The 16986-nt window shown below is 42.8% G+C and overlaps 2 protein-coding genes across 2 annotated transcripts in view; both read left to right on the forward strand.

Moving 5' to 3' along the window:
- Positions 1 to 13609, forward strand: part of wbp2nl (WBP2 N-terminal like) — a 39616-nt gene extending 26007 nt beyond the window's left edge. The window contains exons 6-8 of the mRNA XM_069908483.1: positions 6214 to 6312; positions 7349 to 7425; positions 8794 to 13609. Of these exons, the coding sequence (XP_069764584.1) occupies positions 6214 to 6312; positions 7349 to 7425; positions 8794 to 8841 (224 nt within the window). The 3' untranslated portion in view covers positions 8842 to 13609. The remainder of the gene's footprint in view (positions 1 to 6213; positions 6313 to 7348; positions 7426 to 8793) is intronic.
- Positions 13610 to 15243: 1634 nt separating this feature from the next.
- timm8b (translocase of inner mitochondrial membrane 8 homolog B (yeast)) lies at positions 15244 to 15869 on the forward strand. The gene has a single exon (XM_069908237.1). The coding sequence runs from the start codon at positions 15322 to 15324 to the stop codon at positions 15700 to 15702; it is 381 nt and encodes a 126-aa protein (XP_069764338.1). The 5' UTR covers positions 15244 to 15321; the 3' UTR covers positions 15703 to 15869.
- The last annotated feature ends 1117 nt before the right edge of the window (positions 15870 to 16986 follow it).

A 16986-nucleotide genomic window follows, 5' to 3' on the forward strand; every position in this document is an offset into this window, starting at 1 on the left:
AACCAGATTGATGAGACACAAAACTTACCAGATTCATGTAAAACAGCAATAATTACAGTGATACTAAAACAAGGGAAAGATCCACTCTCACCAGCGTCATATAGACCAATATCTTTGCTAAACACAGATTATAAGATAATAGCTAAACTATTAGCGAACAGATTAGCAGAACAGGTACCGAAAATGGTAAATTTAGACCAAACTGGATTTATCAAAAAAAGACGCACAACAGACAATATTTGTAAATTTATTAACTTAATTCATGCAGTAGAAGGAAATAAAGCACCGGCAGTAGCAGTTGCTTTAGACGCAGAGAAGGCCTTCGACAGAGTAGAATGGAATTACTTGTTCAAAGTATTGCAAAAATTCAGTTTACCGGAGAAGTATATTAATTGGATTAAAGCATTATATAAGGGACCGTTAGCGAAAGTGACAGTAAATGGACATGTATCAAAGCAATTTAACTTAAGCAGGTCAACGCGGCAGGGATGCCCACTATCACCATTATTGTTTGCGCTAGCTATAGAACCACTAGCAGAATCGATAAGAAGAGATAATAATATAAAAGGAATAAAAATAAAAGACAGGGAATATAAAATCAGTCTGTTTGCGGATGATGTGATAGTGTACTTAACAGAACCAGAACTATCAATAAAAGAACTATATAAGAAATTGAAGGAATATGGAGAAGTGTCGGGATACAAGATAAACGTAAATAAAAGTGAAGCAATGCCTATGAATAACGCGGATTTCTCAAAATTTAAGGAGGAATCCCCATTCAGATGGCAAACGCAGGCAATAAGATACCTAGGTGTGCAAATAAACAAAAATCTAGGCCAATTATATAAACTCAATTACAATCCACTAATGAAAAAACTACAGGACGATTTAGAGCATTGGAAAGAGCTACCACTAACACTGATAGGAAGGATAAACTGTATTAAAATGAACATTTTTCCAAGGATACTATACTTATTTCAGGCATTGCCAATACAACTGACAGAAAAATTCTTCAAAGAGTTAAAGAAAATAATAAGGAGATTTTTATGGAGAGGGGGGAAACCGAGGATAGCACTAGACAAATTAACAGAATGGTATAAACAAGGAGGCTTACAATTGCCAAACTTCAAAAATTATTATAGAGCCGCACAATTAAGGTACCTATCAGATTTTTATCAAACAAGGGAAAAACCAGACTGGACGAGACTAGAATTAGATAAAATAGGGGAAAAGATACCTGAACACATATTATATAAATGGGACGAAAAATTGGTACAACATAGAACTTCTCCAGTATTACACCATCTCCTCAATATATGGAAGAAGATACATGTAGAAAGAAATAAAATAAATTACCAAATACCAAAACTAATATTGACGCAAAATAAGCTACTCCCTTTTACAATAGACAACCTTGCCTTTAGAAAATGGGAAAAAAAAGGGATTAAAAGAATAGAAAATTGTTTTTCAGGAAGTAGATTCTTATCCTTTGAACAAATGAGAGATAAGTACAATATAACGGGAGATACAGCGCTGGCATATTACCAACTGAGATCCTACTTGAAAGATAAATTAGGAAGCAACTTGAGTTTACCAGAGGGAAGTAACCTTGAATATGTGATTACAGATACAATGTTAATCAAAAGATTTATAAAAAATATGTATATTAAACTGCAAGAAAAGGAAAATGAGGAAACAAATGGTAAAACTAAACAAAAATGGGAACAAGATTTAAATATAAAGATAAAAAAGGAAACATGGGAGAAGTTATGCTCTGGAACGATGAGAAATACAATAAATACGAGGCTGCGTATGATACAATATAATTGGTTACACAGACTATACATTACACCGCAAAAGTTAAATAAATGGGACCCAACAGTATCTGATAGATGTTTTCGATGTAAAAAAGAAAGGGGAACAACAATTCATGCAATCTGGACATGTGAGAGAGTAGAAAAATTTTGGGATGATCTCAATCAGATATTAAATAAAATAACAGAAAACAATATACCAAAGAATCCAGAGATCTTTCTCCTAAGTAACATAAAAAATAAAGAATTTGGAATTGACTTGGAGGATGCACAAAAAAGATTTGTTAAGATAGCCCTAGCTGTAGCAAAAAAATGTATTATGTCAACCTGGAAATTGGAAGATAATTTGAAAATACAACAATGGTATATAGAAATGAATAAATGTATTCCATTAGAAAAAATAACATATAGTTTAAGAAATAATATTGAAATATTCGAACAAGTATGGGAGCCTTACATTAAATACAATAGCGAAAACCTACCGGGAACAAACATTACCTAAGTTGATGGAAGGAGAAGAGAAGAAAAAAATGGACTCAGTAGAATTTCTGGTGTATTTTTGTTGAATGACAACATTGTCTAACTGAATTAATGCAACCTAGATTGTATAACTAAAATGGATGAGAGGGGGGAGGGATGGGGGGGTGGCTTGGGAGGAGGGAGGGGGGAGGGAGAAAAAGTCACTGTAAATGTGTGGAAAAGAAAAAGTGTATATCATGGCTATTGTGATTTATGGTGTGAAAAAAAAAAATTAAAAAAAAAAAAAAAAAAAAGAGAATGCCTCACATTTAACCATGAGCTGATCCATTTCCCCACTCAGCCCCACTGCCCAACCTTCTCCCCATAACCTGTGATGCCCTGGCTAATCAAGAGCCTATCAATATCTGTCTTAAATGCACCCAAGGACCATCTGTGGTAACAAATTCCACAGATTCACTACCCTCCAGTTAAAGAAATTCCTCTGCCTATCTGTTCTAAGCAGACACCCCTCAATACTGAGGTTGTGTCCTCTTGTCCTAGACTCTCCCACTGTAGGAAACAACCTTTCTACATCTACTCTGTCCATGCCTTTCAATACCGCATATGCTGATATGTAGAACGATCCGAAACTTAAACATTTCACCCCAAAATTCTTCCTTGACGACAGTCGCAATACCGCTGCCATCTTCCCACCAGCTCTCACCCAATCTCGCGCACGCCCTGTTAGTTATTTGTAAGTCTCTGCAGGGTCCATCCGCCCGATCCGACTGATGTCGGCTCTGTACAGGCTTTAAACGGCCTGTTACAGGAGCTGACAGTGGTTTATTTTAAAATATCCAAATAAAATTGAAACCTTTAAATGGTCATTTGTTCTTAAAATATTGTGGTTTGGCTTTTAACAACATCCACTGGTCAGCGGTAAGTGCCAGATTTGGGGGGTCATCTTATATAAAATGTATCACTCAAAACCAACATTTTAGCTGGAAATTCTGAGGTCGTTCCATGCACATGTCATGCCATAATATGGCATATACGGCATTTGAAATGTTTCAATGACATTCACTTTCATTCTCCTAAATTCCATGATCCTCGCTGGCCTACTCTTTAATTTTGTATTTAATCCTCCAAGACCATGTTTTTCCCCAGTGAATAGAATTTCTGCAAATTTGTGGCTTTGAAACACTGAAATGTTTCATTTTTTTTAATCCTTGTTGGAAGAGTCTTTTAGTAGGTGTTCTTTTGCAGCTGAAATAACTAGCTGGACAACTGCTCCTTTTAACATCCAACAAGGCAGCTATGTAAGTGGACACAGAGGAATTTTAAATGATCATCCTTTAAAATCACCCCACCAGCTGTCAGTGCCAGACTATTTCTGTACTCCCCTCCCTCCCCACAACCCTCCAAGACTTGCATCCTACATGTTCGTGTCTACTGCTCTGTTTTGATCATTTCGCCCCCTAGTGCTGCCCTTTTCTCTTGTCCTGTACTCGTTGGAATTTAGGAGAATGGGTCGGGGGGGGGGGGTGGTGGGGGGGAATCTCATTGAAACATTTCAAATATTGAAAGGCATAAGTTGTTTCCTATGGTGGGTGAGTCTAGGACAAGAGGACTTCAGGTTCAAAGGGTAGCATTGTCTGCATGTGTTGCATCATCCTGGCAGGAAACAGTGGCCAGGTTGTTTGGAGGGGGAACGTCAGTGTTTCAGTATAGTTTAGGCTAGTGTTCTGTTTTCAAAGAGTTTTAGTGTAGTGTTACGAGCCCAGAGGACCCCAAAACCCAGCAGTAACAGAAATCCACCAAGACAAATGGTTACTTAACTTATTACTATTAACTTAACCTAATAACCCCCTTCTAATTCTAAGCGCACGTGTATGGAATGTGTGTGTAAGTTCAGAAAAGTTCTTTGATTCAGAGTCCAATCTCACTTCTCATTCTACCAAGTTCATTGATTGCAGGCAATTCTTAAACTGTGCACAGAATTTAACATTTATGAAGTTCACCAGGCTTTGGTGCTTGAAAGGTAAATGGTTACCGCTCAGGAAGGGTCTTGTTGGTTTTCAGAGAGAGATTTATTTTTCCTGGACACAAACTGATTCCTTCTAATCAGCCACGTCAGTGTCCTGCCAAAGAAACTTGCCCCATCAGGGTTTTCTAGATGATAACCACTTTCTTTCAGGCCACCACAGAGTTCCTTTTTGTTTCCCTTATTTCAAGTGAAACATTAGGCAGCCAGTCCTCTCCTTTTGTATGGACCACAAGGGCTTTGACCAGGCACAACCCATCTTCCAAATGGCATTTTTCCACAAGCTAGTCAGCTTATCCTGTTCCAGTCCCAGCTGCTGCTGAATGTAGCAGTGCAAAACTCTCTCTGCTTGCAAAAACCACATGACCCTTTTAGAACAGCAAGCTGGACTCCTCTGATCTCTTTCATCTGTTGCTTTTCAAAACAACAATCCATTAGTGAAGTCTCTTGGGGACTCCCCAAAGTTTTTGCAAAGGCCCGCAGGAGCCGGCCTGTCTGGCTTGAGCAGAGCTCCAGTATTTTAAATAAGATCTGTTTTGAAGTGTTTCTATGCGACTTACACTTAAAAAAAAACCTGCCACAATTTATCTCCCAAAAACATATCTATCAGCAATATAAACATAACGTAATCTGTCACAACACCAATGAACCTATAACCCACATATGATTTTTGAAGGGTGGGAGCTCCTGGAGGAAATCCACAAGACCCAGGGAGAATAACTCTTTACAGGCAGGCCAGATTTGATCCAGGGTCACTGACGCAGTAGTAGCGCTGAGCTGACCGCCCTTAGCCAAACATATTTTCCAACTCATTCCTGTTGTAAAAAGCTGTGAGAACAAGTTGCTCTTCTAGTTGAACAAAGCCACCTCCTGCTTCTGGCTCATTCTGCTTATTCCTTGAAGAAAGGCTCAGGCCCGAAACATTGGCGACAGATCTTTGCTTTTTATGGATGCTGAACTCCTCCAGCATTTCAATTTGTTTTTACTACCCTCAAAGTGCCACACAGTGTCTGTAGACTTTCGTGTTTCAAGCAACCTGCAGATGCTGGGGTTTACTGCAGTACACAAAAATGCTACTTCATAGCATGATGGGATCCAAAAATGAGTGTGGGCTTCAGAGAACTGAAACTAGCCACATTCATGCATTATATCACGGTGCTGAAATTCCTGCTGAGGAAAATTATTGCATGTATCAGTCGTGTGTGGCTCCTCTGTGCGACTCTTGACAAGTTTGTGTTTATAGGAGTTCATAACATTATAAGGGGCATCGATAGGGTAGATTAGCCATTCTCAACAGGGGCCATAGCTCATTTATCAAATTCATTAAAGTGGAGTGGGGTGGGGGGGCATTATGGACTGAAATCCTAAATATTTTTCACGTCGTCAGTACAGAAGAAACCAACCAAATTCTGTAGGGGTCCATAAACTTTCAGTAGAGCCCCAAGAGGGGCCATAGCCAAAAACAAAAGTTGAGAATGGCTGGGTAGATGGTCAGAATCTGTAACTCAGGCAGGAGTGTCTGGAACTAGAGGTCAGGTGAGATTGAAAGGGGATCTGAGGGGTAAATCTTGATTCCACATACGGTGAATGTCTGCAACGAGCTGCCAATGGGGTGGTGGATGCAGGGAGAATTACACTGTTTAAAAAGCATTTGGGCAGGTAGGGATAAGAAAGGCGTCATGGATATGGGCCCACTGTGGGTGAATTGGACCAGTGTAGATGGGCTTCACAGTCTGCATGAGTGAGGTGGGTTTATGGATACTTTGGGCACTGTAAATTTCCATGATTCCGAGGATCGTTATCAATAAGGCAACTTTTTTGCTGATCTAATTTTGCATCAGAACTGTCACTAAACCACCCTAGGAAGGAGTTCACGTATGTTCCGTGTAATTTCAGGTGCCCATCCATCTGCTCCAGCTATGGACATGTACATGCCTCCCCCGCCACCTTATCCTGGCCCTCCACCAGCCAATGTCGTTGAGCATGGATTGCCTGGTATGTGTACTTTAAAAAATGATTAATTGGCTTGGATAATGACGATCACCTTTGCGAAGAGAGCCTAAACGTTTTGAGAAGCCTCTGGGGACGTGGAAAACCATATGCTATTATTTCAAAGTAGTCAAAAATATTGTTTGAGCTCGTGGCTGAAATGCACAAGAGAAAGGGAACAAATAATACAAACCAGCTTGAAAGGGTTTTGCATCTACTATTAACGTGGAGGCTGTTAGCAGTTTTTAGTCAAAACACAAGAGATACCGAAGGAAATCATGGTCAATGAGGTTTATGGTGTGAAAAATAAAAAATTTAAAAAAAAAGAGAGAGATACCGAAGGAACTCAGCTGGTCTCGCACTGTCCATTGGAGGTAAAGTTGTATTATAGACGTTTCGGGCCTGAGCCCTTCTTCAAGGTATTAGCGTCTGAATTAAAGGCTGGGGGAAGAATGGGAGGGGGAAGAGTCCAGACCAACAGACAAAAGGTATTAATTGGATAGAAGCGGAAAGATGAGAGTTGATTTTGGCTCTGTGAAAGGAGACAGGGAAAAAGGAAGAGAGAGCGTGAGAGAGAGGAAAGGAAACAGGAGGAAGAAGAGAGGGGGTGGGGTTTATTGGAAACTGTAGAAGTCGATGATGTCCAGACGAAAGAAGAGGTGCTGCTCCTTCAATTTGCGAGTTGTCTCAGTCTGGCAGTGTAGGAGACCATGGATAGACGTATTAGGACGGGGAATTGAAACGGGTGGCCACTAGGAGATCCTCGCTTTTGCGGCGGACAGTGCTGAGGTGCTCAACAAAGTGATCTCCCAGTCTGTGCCCCATCTCTCCGATGTAGAGGAGACCACAACGAGAGCACCGGATGCAGTCGACGACCCCTCCAGATCCACAAGTGAAATATTGCTTCACTCTGAAGGACTGTTTGGGGCCCAGAATGGTGTTGAGGGAAGAGGTGTGGATCATCTCCTGCAGTCACAGGGGTAGGTGCCAAATTTGAAGAAACATGCTGGTTTGAAATGTGTTGAAACTTCTCATCTTCCAGGTGGAACTAAAGCAGCAGAAGCAGCTTCTAGTGCTTACTACAACCCGTGCAATCCTCACAGTGTCTACATGCCAATGGTAAGTACTGTTTGTCACCTTCGTGAAACATTCAATACAACTTCTGTTCATCACCAATGCGAACTGCAGAAGAATCTTTACCTGCAGATAACCAGTTACACCCAAATAAAATAGTTGTTTCTATTTAAATTAATTTATCGCTCTTACAGTGGAGCATGTAAAAATTTGTCCATATTCTGCAATATCTTCCAAGTGCTTGTAGGTGACAGATCTAGAATAAAGGGTATAGTCTCGAGCAGCCATTCTGTTTGGGAGAATTGGTTGGCAGGCAGGAAGCAGAGAGTGGTAATCCATCATAGCTCCTTGTCGGATTGGGCAGGCAATATACTGGTAGGGTACTGAAAGTGCAAGTGCTGGGACCCCTAACTATTTGCAATACACATTGATGATCTAGATCAGTTGTTTTCAACCTTTTTTTCTATTTCTGAAGCAATTTCTTGTTAACCACAGAGTCCCTATGCTGTAGGTGCTTTGGTTAGTAAGGGATTACTTAAGGTGGTATGTGAGTGGGGAAGAAAGGTGGAAAACCATTGTGTTAGATGATCCACTCTCAATCTTTTTTTTAGCCAAGGCCCCCTTAGAACTTTGCTCCAAGTTTTTTGGATCCCCTTCTCCTCGAGGCAGTAAAGTTTAGTTGGTTTCCTCTGCAGTTCTCTCCTACCAACTACTTAAAACATTTTATGATTTCAATCCCTGGACCTCCCCTTAAATGTGCTGTCCCCCCGGGGAGGGAGCCGTATAGCCCCCGTTGAGAATGGCTGGCCAAGAGATTCACTGCCATTATTTATCCTGCCTGTTAGGTGGGACAAATAAGACTCTGCAATATTGATTTCCCCAAACCCTGCTACTGCCATTTGTACCCTGCAGAGAAGTAATGTCCACGTTACTTATCCGTATAGGGACCTCTTGCACCAAACTTTCTCTGGAGTTCACTGAACAGATCTTACTGATTCAAGTTCGTACCATCTTATCCCAGAATGTTTGTGCAAGGATATGTCTTTTAACTGAAGCCCTCACCCTGTTTCCATCATCAACATTTTAAGCATTGGAGTATTCGTGCAAATTCTTGATAGTTATTTCACAATTTGGGCAGCCCAGTTAGCGCAACGTTTTTACAGCGCCAGCGACCCGCATTGTCTGTAAGGGGTTTGTACCTTCTCCCTGTCTTTTTGTGGGTTTCCTATGGGTGCTTCAGTTTCCTCCCACCGTTCGAAATGTACCAGGGTTGTAGGTTAATTGAGTGTAATTGGGCGGCACGGGCCAGTGGACCAGAAGGACCTGTTTCCGTGCTGTATATCTAAATTTAAATTGTATATGTCAGCCATGTTTTAATGTTCAAATCCAGCAGTAAGGTGTATTCTCTTACAGGATCAGCCCCCACCTTATTCTCCAGCAGAAGCAAAGAAGAACAACTGAATCCATTTGAAGTTCTGACTCTTCCAATTGTTTGTGAATTGTTTACTTTCTACAAAATTGTGTCATTAGAAGCTGCATCTTTATTAGACTTGAGCTAGTCCATAATCTTTCTCCACCTTGTGTCCTCTCGTTAAAGGAAAGGCGTTTTGGACTGCAGGCTTCTCCTGATGGCGTCCTTCCACAGGCAGCCTGTGGATTGAAGTAGGTGGGGTGGCCATTACATTGCCACTATACACCATCTCTTCCCTGCTCCTTGTTACCTCTTTTCTACTTTCCCTTTTTCACACAAAAAACAATGTCTCCAAACCTCGCCGACCATGTGTTGTCACCATAGCAAGCCGAGCATTGGCAAAGTTGACCAAACGAGTTTCCACTGGAGCAGTGCCTGCCTAAACCCCACAGGATTTATTCCATCAGGAATTCCAGACCAGCTTGGAGGGGAAAAGTATTAGCCTAATAGCGGCAATCACCAATTTTGAGATGTTGTCCTAGTGCCGCAGCTGTTTAAATCCTGAAGGCAGGAAATGTTGATGAATAACATCCTTTGAAGCAGAAATGCTACTTGTAAATATAACAGTATCCATAATCTACTGGTAAAGTATAGACTTGATGAAGTTACTGTATTTTGTATAGTGCAATACATTCATACAAAATCACAATACTATCTTAATGCCTTTGAAGATAGAGATGGATCCCAATCATTATTCATTGGCCAATAATCACTAAGTTTTATAACTAAGTTTTGGGATATAGAAAGTTTGAAGTTTCAAAATTCTTTCATTAAAGTTCTTTTTTAACAAGAAATCTCGGTAGATGGGATCGGAGAAGTTACTTCAGTAATATTTGTCAAAGCTACTTGGCTATGAGTTTTACAATAATTTGTCTCTCAACTCACCAGTAAACTTGGCATTTTAATGCCCTCCTGACAATTTAAAATTCTACTGATAAAGAATATGAAACTGGAATCTGAAACCGGTGTGATAGAGTTATGTATGTAGCTGTGCTTTTAGTCCAATGTCTTTTCAAGTTCATTGGCTTGTATTGTCCCCACTGTAACTGACAAATGACCAATCCACATTTTACCATCTGTAAAAGGAGCGATTAAACACAGGAAATTGGAAAAGCATTGTTCATAATTTCACTGCCGAGGTTCAGTTTCCTTCCTTGCTGGCAACGTGGTGCACAAGCCCCATTACTGCTCAGCTGGGCCTTGAATTTATTTATAAAAGCTTCTGCCCTTCAATAATGCTGCTTGTTTAATTGTTTTTTTTTAGATCACTTTTCAAGTGTTTGGGTTGGTAGAAATAGTATTTGGCTATTTTGAGAGTGAACCAGCCTCAACTTTTTTGGAGGAGACTTTTACCAGATTGTGTGTTAGGAAGGAGAATAACTGAACTAATTAATAACTTTGTCCTTGTGGTCAGATGACTGGAATTTTACAAATACAGACCAAGACAACCAGGGCACAGGCATAATGTGAAGCATTGTAGAAAACTGCTTTGAATACATTGAAAGCTTGCCAGCCGATTCTGGTCTGGGACGACTGGAGCTGCCTCCCTTGTATTTCTTGACAGACCAGAGTAGGTAAGGTGGAGTGTAATTTGTCAACTTTGGTGAATTTTAGTAACTTGTCTCTTCCTGTGAACGATATAACCCCAGTGAGGCACTTCACATGAACTCGGGTCTCGCGGTGGCTTAACTCGTTCCCTTTGCTTCTGAGGATTTCAGTGCTCGCCTGGTAGTACTCTGTATGATGTTAAGGCCTCCTGCCCAAACCTTTCTTGTAACGTTGGCCCAACTGCTGGTAAATCCTGGGAATGGTTGATTGGAATCGGCAGCAAATCAGATGTTTAACCAGTTTGGACTTCTTCCTCATTTCCCTGTCAACGGTTCAAATACACCAGCACGGTGATGGTGTCAAAGTGAAGGAACACAAGGAGAGGTAGTGGAACCCAGGGAGCTTAAGAACTGAGCTCAGCTAATTCACAGCACTATTTTTCCAGAGCCAAATGGTGAGGGAAAATTCATTTTAACTATTGATTCTTCACTTTTGTAAAGCTTTACTATTAACCAGGCATGTGGTAGCTGAGCATAAATTGTCTGCCCTTTTCCTTTCTTCTGCTGAGCTGCACGTGGTAACTGAGTTAGAAGCAGAGTCCTTTCATTGCGGCATGTGGTGAAACCTGATTTAAAAATAAAGACCCTTAACATCCTGACTTTTTTTTCTTAAAAAAAGAAATTTTGTACTTTCTACTGATGGGAGATAAAACTACAGAAGTGATTGAGCAAAGTGTGAATGTATAGGTGTGGGGGGAGGGGGGCGCGGGCAACATTGTTTCTGGGCCATTGTGTGCAATCTAATGTTGTCAATCTGTGAATAAAGAAAGTGTGACTAAACCAATAACCAAATGGAGTTGTTTGAGAACGTTGTTTGATTCTTATGAAACCATTCTTGCGAGGTTTTGGAAATGCAGCTAAATTATAGTGTGCTGTAGTAAAAACATGGAAATGCTGGAAGAATTCTGCAGGTCTCGCAACGTTCATAGGAGGTAAAGATATATTAATGACGTTTCGGGTTCAGGACAGCTATCTTCACTTCCTGTGGACACTGCAAGACCGGCCGAGGTCCTCCAGCATTTCTGTTTTTATTACAGTCATAGCGTGTGCAGACTTTTGTGTTTCACATAATGTGTTGTAGAAACAATTAACTTTTTTTAAACAACATGTTCCCTTCTTTCAGTAGTGATGTGATATCCTGGTCCAAGTTCTTAATTTAAATCATTATTAACCTTAAAGTCAATTTGGTCGCTTCTTTCAGGGGGCTGTATAGTTAGTCCAGCGGTTAGCGCAACACCGTTACAGCGCCAACAACTTGGGTTCAAATCCGGTGCTGTCTGTAAGGAGTTTTGTACCTTCTCCCCGTGTCTGTGCGAGTTTCGTCCAGGTTCTCCGGTTTCCTCCCACTGTTCAAAACGTACGGGGGTTATCGGTTAATTAAGCAGCATGGACTCGAGGGGCAGAAGGTCCAGTTACAGGCATATATGCCTAAATTTAAAAATTGTACGGTACTACAGACCACAGCACTAATTTAGGCACTGCTCTTTAAAGCATCTCCGTGGATGGAAGGAGACCTTTTGTAAATTCTCTTTGACAACATGTCCAAACAGTTGAACAAGCCAATGAATTAAGATGCACACATTTTCACAACAACTTGGGAAAGGGTTCTTCCTTGTGCTGGAGGTTTTTAACTATTCCAGTAGGATGACTAGATAAAGCAGGTACATTTAACATGGCTCAATGAATTCATAGATTTGTAGATCTTTGCAGAATCCTCAAGAGCATTCAGAGTGTTTTTAATTTAAAAGGATCTGTCTTTATATATAGTTTATGAAAAGGAAGCATTCACTGACTTCCTTGTGCATGTGATGTCGGTAACAATGTGACAGGAACTGTGCATGAATGCATGTTGAAGCTACTGCACCTTGTGTCCTGGTTACACTGGTCCCAGAGCTAGTCTGGTTGGAAGTGCAAGTATTGAGATTGTATTATTTAAAACAGCCGCAGAGCGCAAGGCCCTCTGCTGGCCAGCGAGTATTACTGCTGCCAGGAAAGCTCTCAGATCCGTAGCTGTGTTCTTGGGACTTTCTGGGGGATAGTTTAAAAATGATCAGCAATCGTAATGTGTTTAGATAAAATTACTTGCCTTGAAGAGGGGAGTTCCAGCTTTACAAGTTGTTTGCTTCCAAATTACGGTTCCATCCAAATTTTTTTTGAGTGCAGGTGCACAGATAAGGTTGTGGAAAACCAATGTGCAATGTTAAGCATGCCCCCTCCAATTAAAGCAATTGTTTAGAAATGTTAAAACAGTGTGTAAAATATAACGTAAAATTGTTAATGATTATAGTATAAAAAACTTTTTTTTCTAGTTAATAGAGCGAAAAAACTTTCTGGAATATTTGGGTGTTCTCCAACTTGATTGAATAACTCAAAAAAATACAAAAATGAGAGGCATAGATAAGTTAGAGGGAGGTAAGTTGTTCCCATTGGTGGGGGAGACCAGAACTAGGGGGACATAGCCTCAGGATCCAGGGCAGTAGATTTAGGACGGAGATAAGGAGGACTTGCTTTTCCCAGAGGGTGGAGAATCTGGAATTCACTGCCCATTGAAGCAGTGGAGGTGACCTCAGTAAATGTACTTATGTCAAGGTTGGATAGAGTCAGGGAATTAAGGGATGTGGGGAAAAGGCAGGTCGGTGGAGATGAGCCAATCATCAGATCAGCTGTGATCTCATTGAATGGCGGAACAGGCTTGACGGGCCGGATGGCCGACTCCTGCTCCTATTATGTTCTTAAACTGCGTTTCTGGGAACTGTTGATTTTAGGAAGCTTTGATTATTTTTTTTCAATGATGGGTTTTTTTTATCTAAGCTGGCTAGTTATTTGAGTTGAGTTCATGTTTTTGACAATGCAGTAAAATGAAACAATCAGAATAGGCTGGGAAGGCTGTAGAGTGTATACCAAGTGCATGTTGAGATGCAGCTGATGAAGTGTTTCAGCATTAAAGCTATCTCCTCAAACTGGGGAAGGAGACCAATGTAATACAATTCAAGGAGAATAACAATATTTAATTTGTACTTTTGTATTCATTGCTGAATTGAATGACCTGCTAGATTTATAAAAATGAATGTTCACGCTGTATAATTCTGAATGTACGCTTCAATAAAGCTTTACAACTTGTTAATAAATGCTTTCCCGGCAGATAAACACACTTGTGCTTGAGCATGCAGTATCTTTGTTTGGGAAATGAGTCGTTACACCTCCATGCAGACTGTTGATCCTTCATCCTCTTTCAGTCGAAACAAGTGGTTCTCATCCTTTTTCTTTCAACTTGCGTATCTAAAGTAATCCCTTACTAACCACGGAGCACCCATGCCATGGCATGGTCTAAACCAACCTGTGTCACCCATTTTTTCTTTGTTCCAATCCTATTCATATTCATTCTCCCACTACCCCCTTCTCTGCAATACACCTGTATTCTAAAGTATCCACATTATTGATCTGAAGCATTGACTTATTTTCTCTCTCCATAGAGGCTGCCTGATCTGAGTAAGTCCGGTCCGGTTTGTAGTAACAAAGTTTTTGTTTTAGATGCTGTAAAGACGTTACCACACTATAATAGCGTTGCGTTAACAAGCACTGTTGGCGTAGCGTTAGCACAATTCTATTACAGCGCCAGCGATTAGGTCAAGGGTTCGAATCCCATGCTGTCTGTAAGGAGTTTGTACGTTCTCCCCGTGTCTGCATGGGTTTCCTCCAGGTGCTCTGGTTCCCTCCCACCCTTCAAAATGTGCTGGGGGTTCTAGGTCACTTGGGTGTAATTGGGCAGCACAAGCTTGTGGGTTGAAAGGGCCTGTTACTGTGCTGTATGTCTCAATGGTTTTTTTAAATTTAGAAATACTCAGGTCGGCGAATCTTCTTTTGATAATAGCATTGTGATCAGGAGGTGTCTCAGCTCCAGCGACCCAAGTTCCGGTCCTGACCTCCAGGGCTGCCTTGTGTGGAGTTTGCATGTCCTCACCATGTCCATGTGGGTTTACCCCAAACTCCCCACATCCCAAAGATGGTGGATAAATTGGCTCCTTGTGGGTGGCAGAGTCTTGGGGGGGGGGGGGGTTGATAAATAGATGGAGATAATAGATTACATGGAAACATGGTTTGGGATTGGGATCACTGTTAGTGGAGGTGGAAGGGATGAGATCAAAGAGTTCAAGTTCATTGTCATCCGATTGTACAAGTGCAACCTGAAGAAACAGAGTTCTGTGGTCCTTGGTGCTATGGTGAGTATTGTGTTCATTTCTGGGCACCTCATTATAGGAAGGATGTGGAAGCTTTGGAGAGGGTGCAGAGGAGGTTTACCAGGATGTGGCTGGAATTGGAAAATAAGTCTATATGAGGCAAGGTTAACAGAGCTGGGACTTTTCTCTTTGGAGCAAAGAAGGATGAGAGGAGACCTAATAGAGGTCTACAAGATTATGAGAGGCATAGAATGGGTGGACGGCCAGTGTCTGTTTCCCAGGGCAGGAGTAGCAAACGCCAAGGGACGTGTACAAAATGAAGGGAGGGAAGTTTAGGGGAGACATCAGGGGTAGAGGGTTTTTTTTTTACGCAGAGTTGTGGGAGCCTGAAATGTCCTCGTCGGGTGGAGGCTGGAGCATTGGGGGCATTTAAGAGACTCAGACACACGGATGAAAGAAAAATAGAGGGTTACGGGGTAAGGAGGCTTTCGGATTGAAGGAATCCACAACATTGTGGGCCGAAGGGCCTGTACATGGTCACTTGACCACGGGAGCGGATCGGTGATCTGACTTCGTTGGCCAATCAACAGCCTCAGTTTAAACTTCGACGGACAGATTGGCGAATGACAAAACCTGTGCAAAATCCGCCAGAACACTTTTAGGGCTTAAAACATGAGAAATTTGCATGACTGGTTGGTGTGAAATGCAGGCGAGGTATTATTTAAAATGCAATGAGCAGCTGTCGGCTCCCTGTCCCCGTGACGGAGGCGCCGCCTTGCTGGGCAGGTCGCTGCAGGCGATGGAAGGGTTCGGTTCGGCGGCGGACGGCCGGTCGGAGCGGAACGAGCTGTCGCGGATGATCGCGCTGGAGCAGCAGAAGGCGCAGTTCCAGCTCAAGGTGCACAGCTTCACGGACGTGTGCTGGGATAAGTGCGTGGACAAGCCCGCGTCGCGGCTCGACTCGCGGACCGAGGGCTGCCTGGTCAGCTGCGTGGAGCGCTTCGTCGACATCACGCTGGCGGTGTCCGCTCGCTTCGCCCACATGGTGCAGAAGGGAGCGCACTGAAGAGGGGGGAGGGGGTCCCCGGCACGAGGAGAGGAGCTCGTTCCCGTCCTCGCCGAGGAAGAGCCGCCGGGGGAGCGGGGGCCCGACTGAAGGTCGTTTCAGCAGGTCGACTTGCCCTGGGCGTTTCCAACGCATGCGGAGTGAACCCATTAAACTGCTGCCCGTCAGAGGGAAGTGTTTTTCTTTATTAATGCGCGCTTCAAAGCAAGAATTTCTGCACTGCCTCAAAGGGAAGGGTTAAACTTTATTCCCTGTGTTTTAACCCCTAGATTCCAGGGGTTAAAACACCTGCAGCCTCAAGAGAATTTTGTAGAAGAGGCTTGCCAATCCCACTGAGGGTAGTAGGTGAGATTAAAACCATGAGTTGGGGGGCGGGAGGGGAAATTAGACAAAAGTTGCCAGCTGAATTGGTGAGGGTGGGCTTAATTTTGACATGTTTGGTGTAGCAGTCAATGCCAGGAATCGGGCTGGGGTTTGAATCTGACACACAGTCAGGAGTGAGTGCGGGAGGGGGGGGTTAACAATCCAGTTGCTTTTTGGTGACAGTCATTGAAGCTTTTATTTTCCTGAATTTAAAATCTCCAGTTCAGCTTCCACATTCCCTTGCCGGCCTTCTGGTCCTCCAGGAGGCGGTGCTTCTAGAACACTGGCGTGACCTCCATGACCTCCTTCAGTACACAGATGAGGTCTATCTGGGTCCAGGCTGAGCTGTCCGATCTCGACCAGGTGGGCTCTGGCTGTGCTCCACCTACAGGGTGGCTGAAGGTGTCAAACAGCTGTACGTCCTTTACCATCTCCATCAGGAGTCTGGAGGAGCTGCCTGGTCTGCACTGCCAGATCATCCATGATGCGGTTGGAGGCACCGGCCTGAACGTCGTCAGCAATGGTGGGAACTGCTGGAAAATGGCCAGCTTCACTCTGCAAGGGCTGCTAATGGACCAGAGCAGTGTGTTAAGCCTTCTCCCCACGGGATACCCAGACTGGAGCCATGACGATCATTCCCCACCCCAGACCACACCAGCAACCCATTGCGACCCCCTTCACGCTCCTGTATAAACATCCCATTGGCCAGGTATTGCAAGGCAACAACACATGGCTCGGTGACCAATGGGATTTGCAGCTCCATGTCCTTCAGTCACCTGCTGGGGCTAGTCCAGACCCACCCCAGGAGCTGGGTCCCCCTCAGTGAAGCTGGGAGATGGGCTTGTTAGCTCCAGTGCCAATCTGGTCAAGGACTGTGCTTGCAGACTCTGGGAGCTCGGCTGTGAGGTCTGGCCACTTCCC

Source organism: Narcine bancroftii, chromosome 13, assembly GCF_036971445.1.
Source record: "Narcine bancroftii isolate sNarBan1 chromosome 13, sNarBan1.hap1, whole genome shotgun sequence".
NCBI lineage: Eukaryota > Metazoa > Chordata > Chondrichthyes > Torpediniformes > Narcinidae > Narcine > Narcine bancroftii.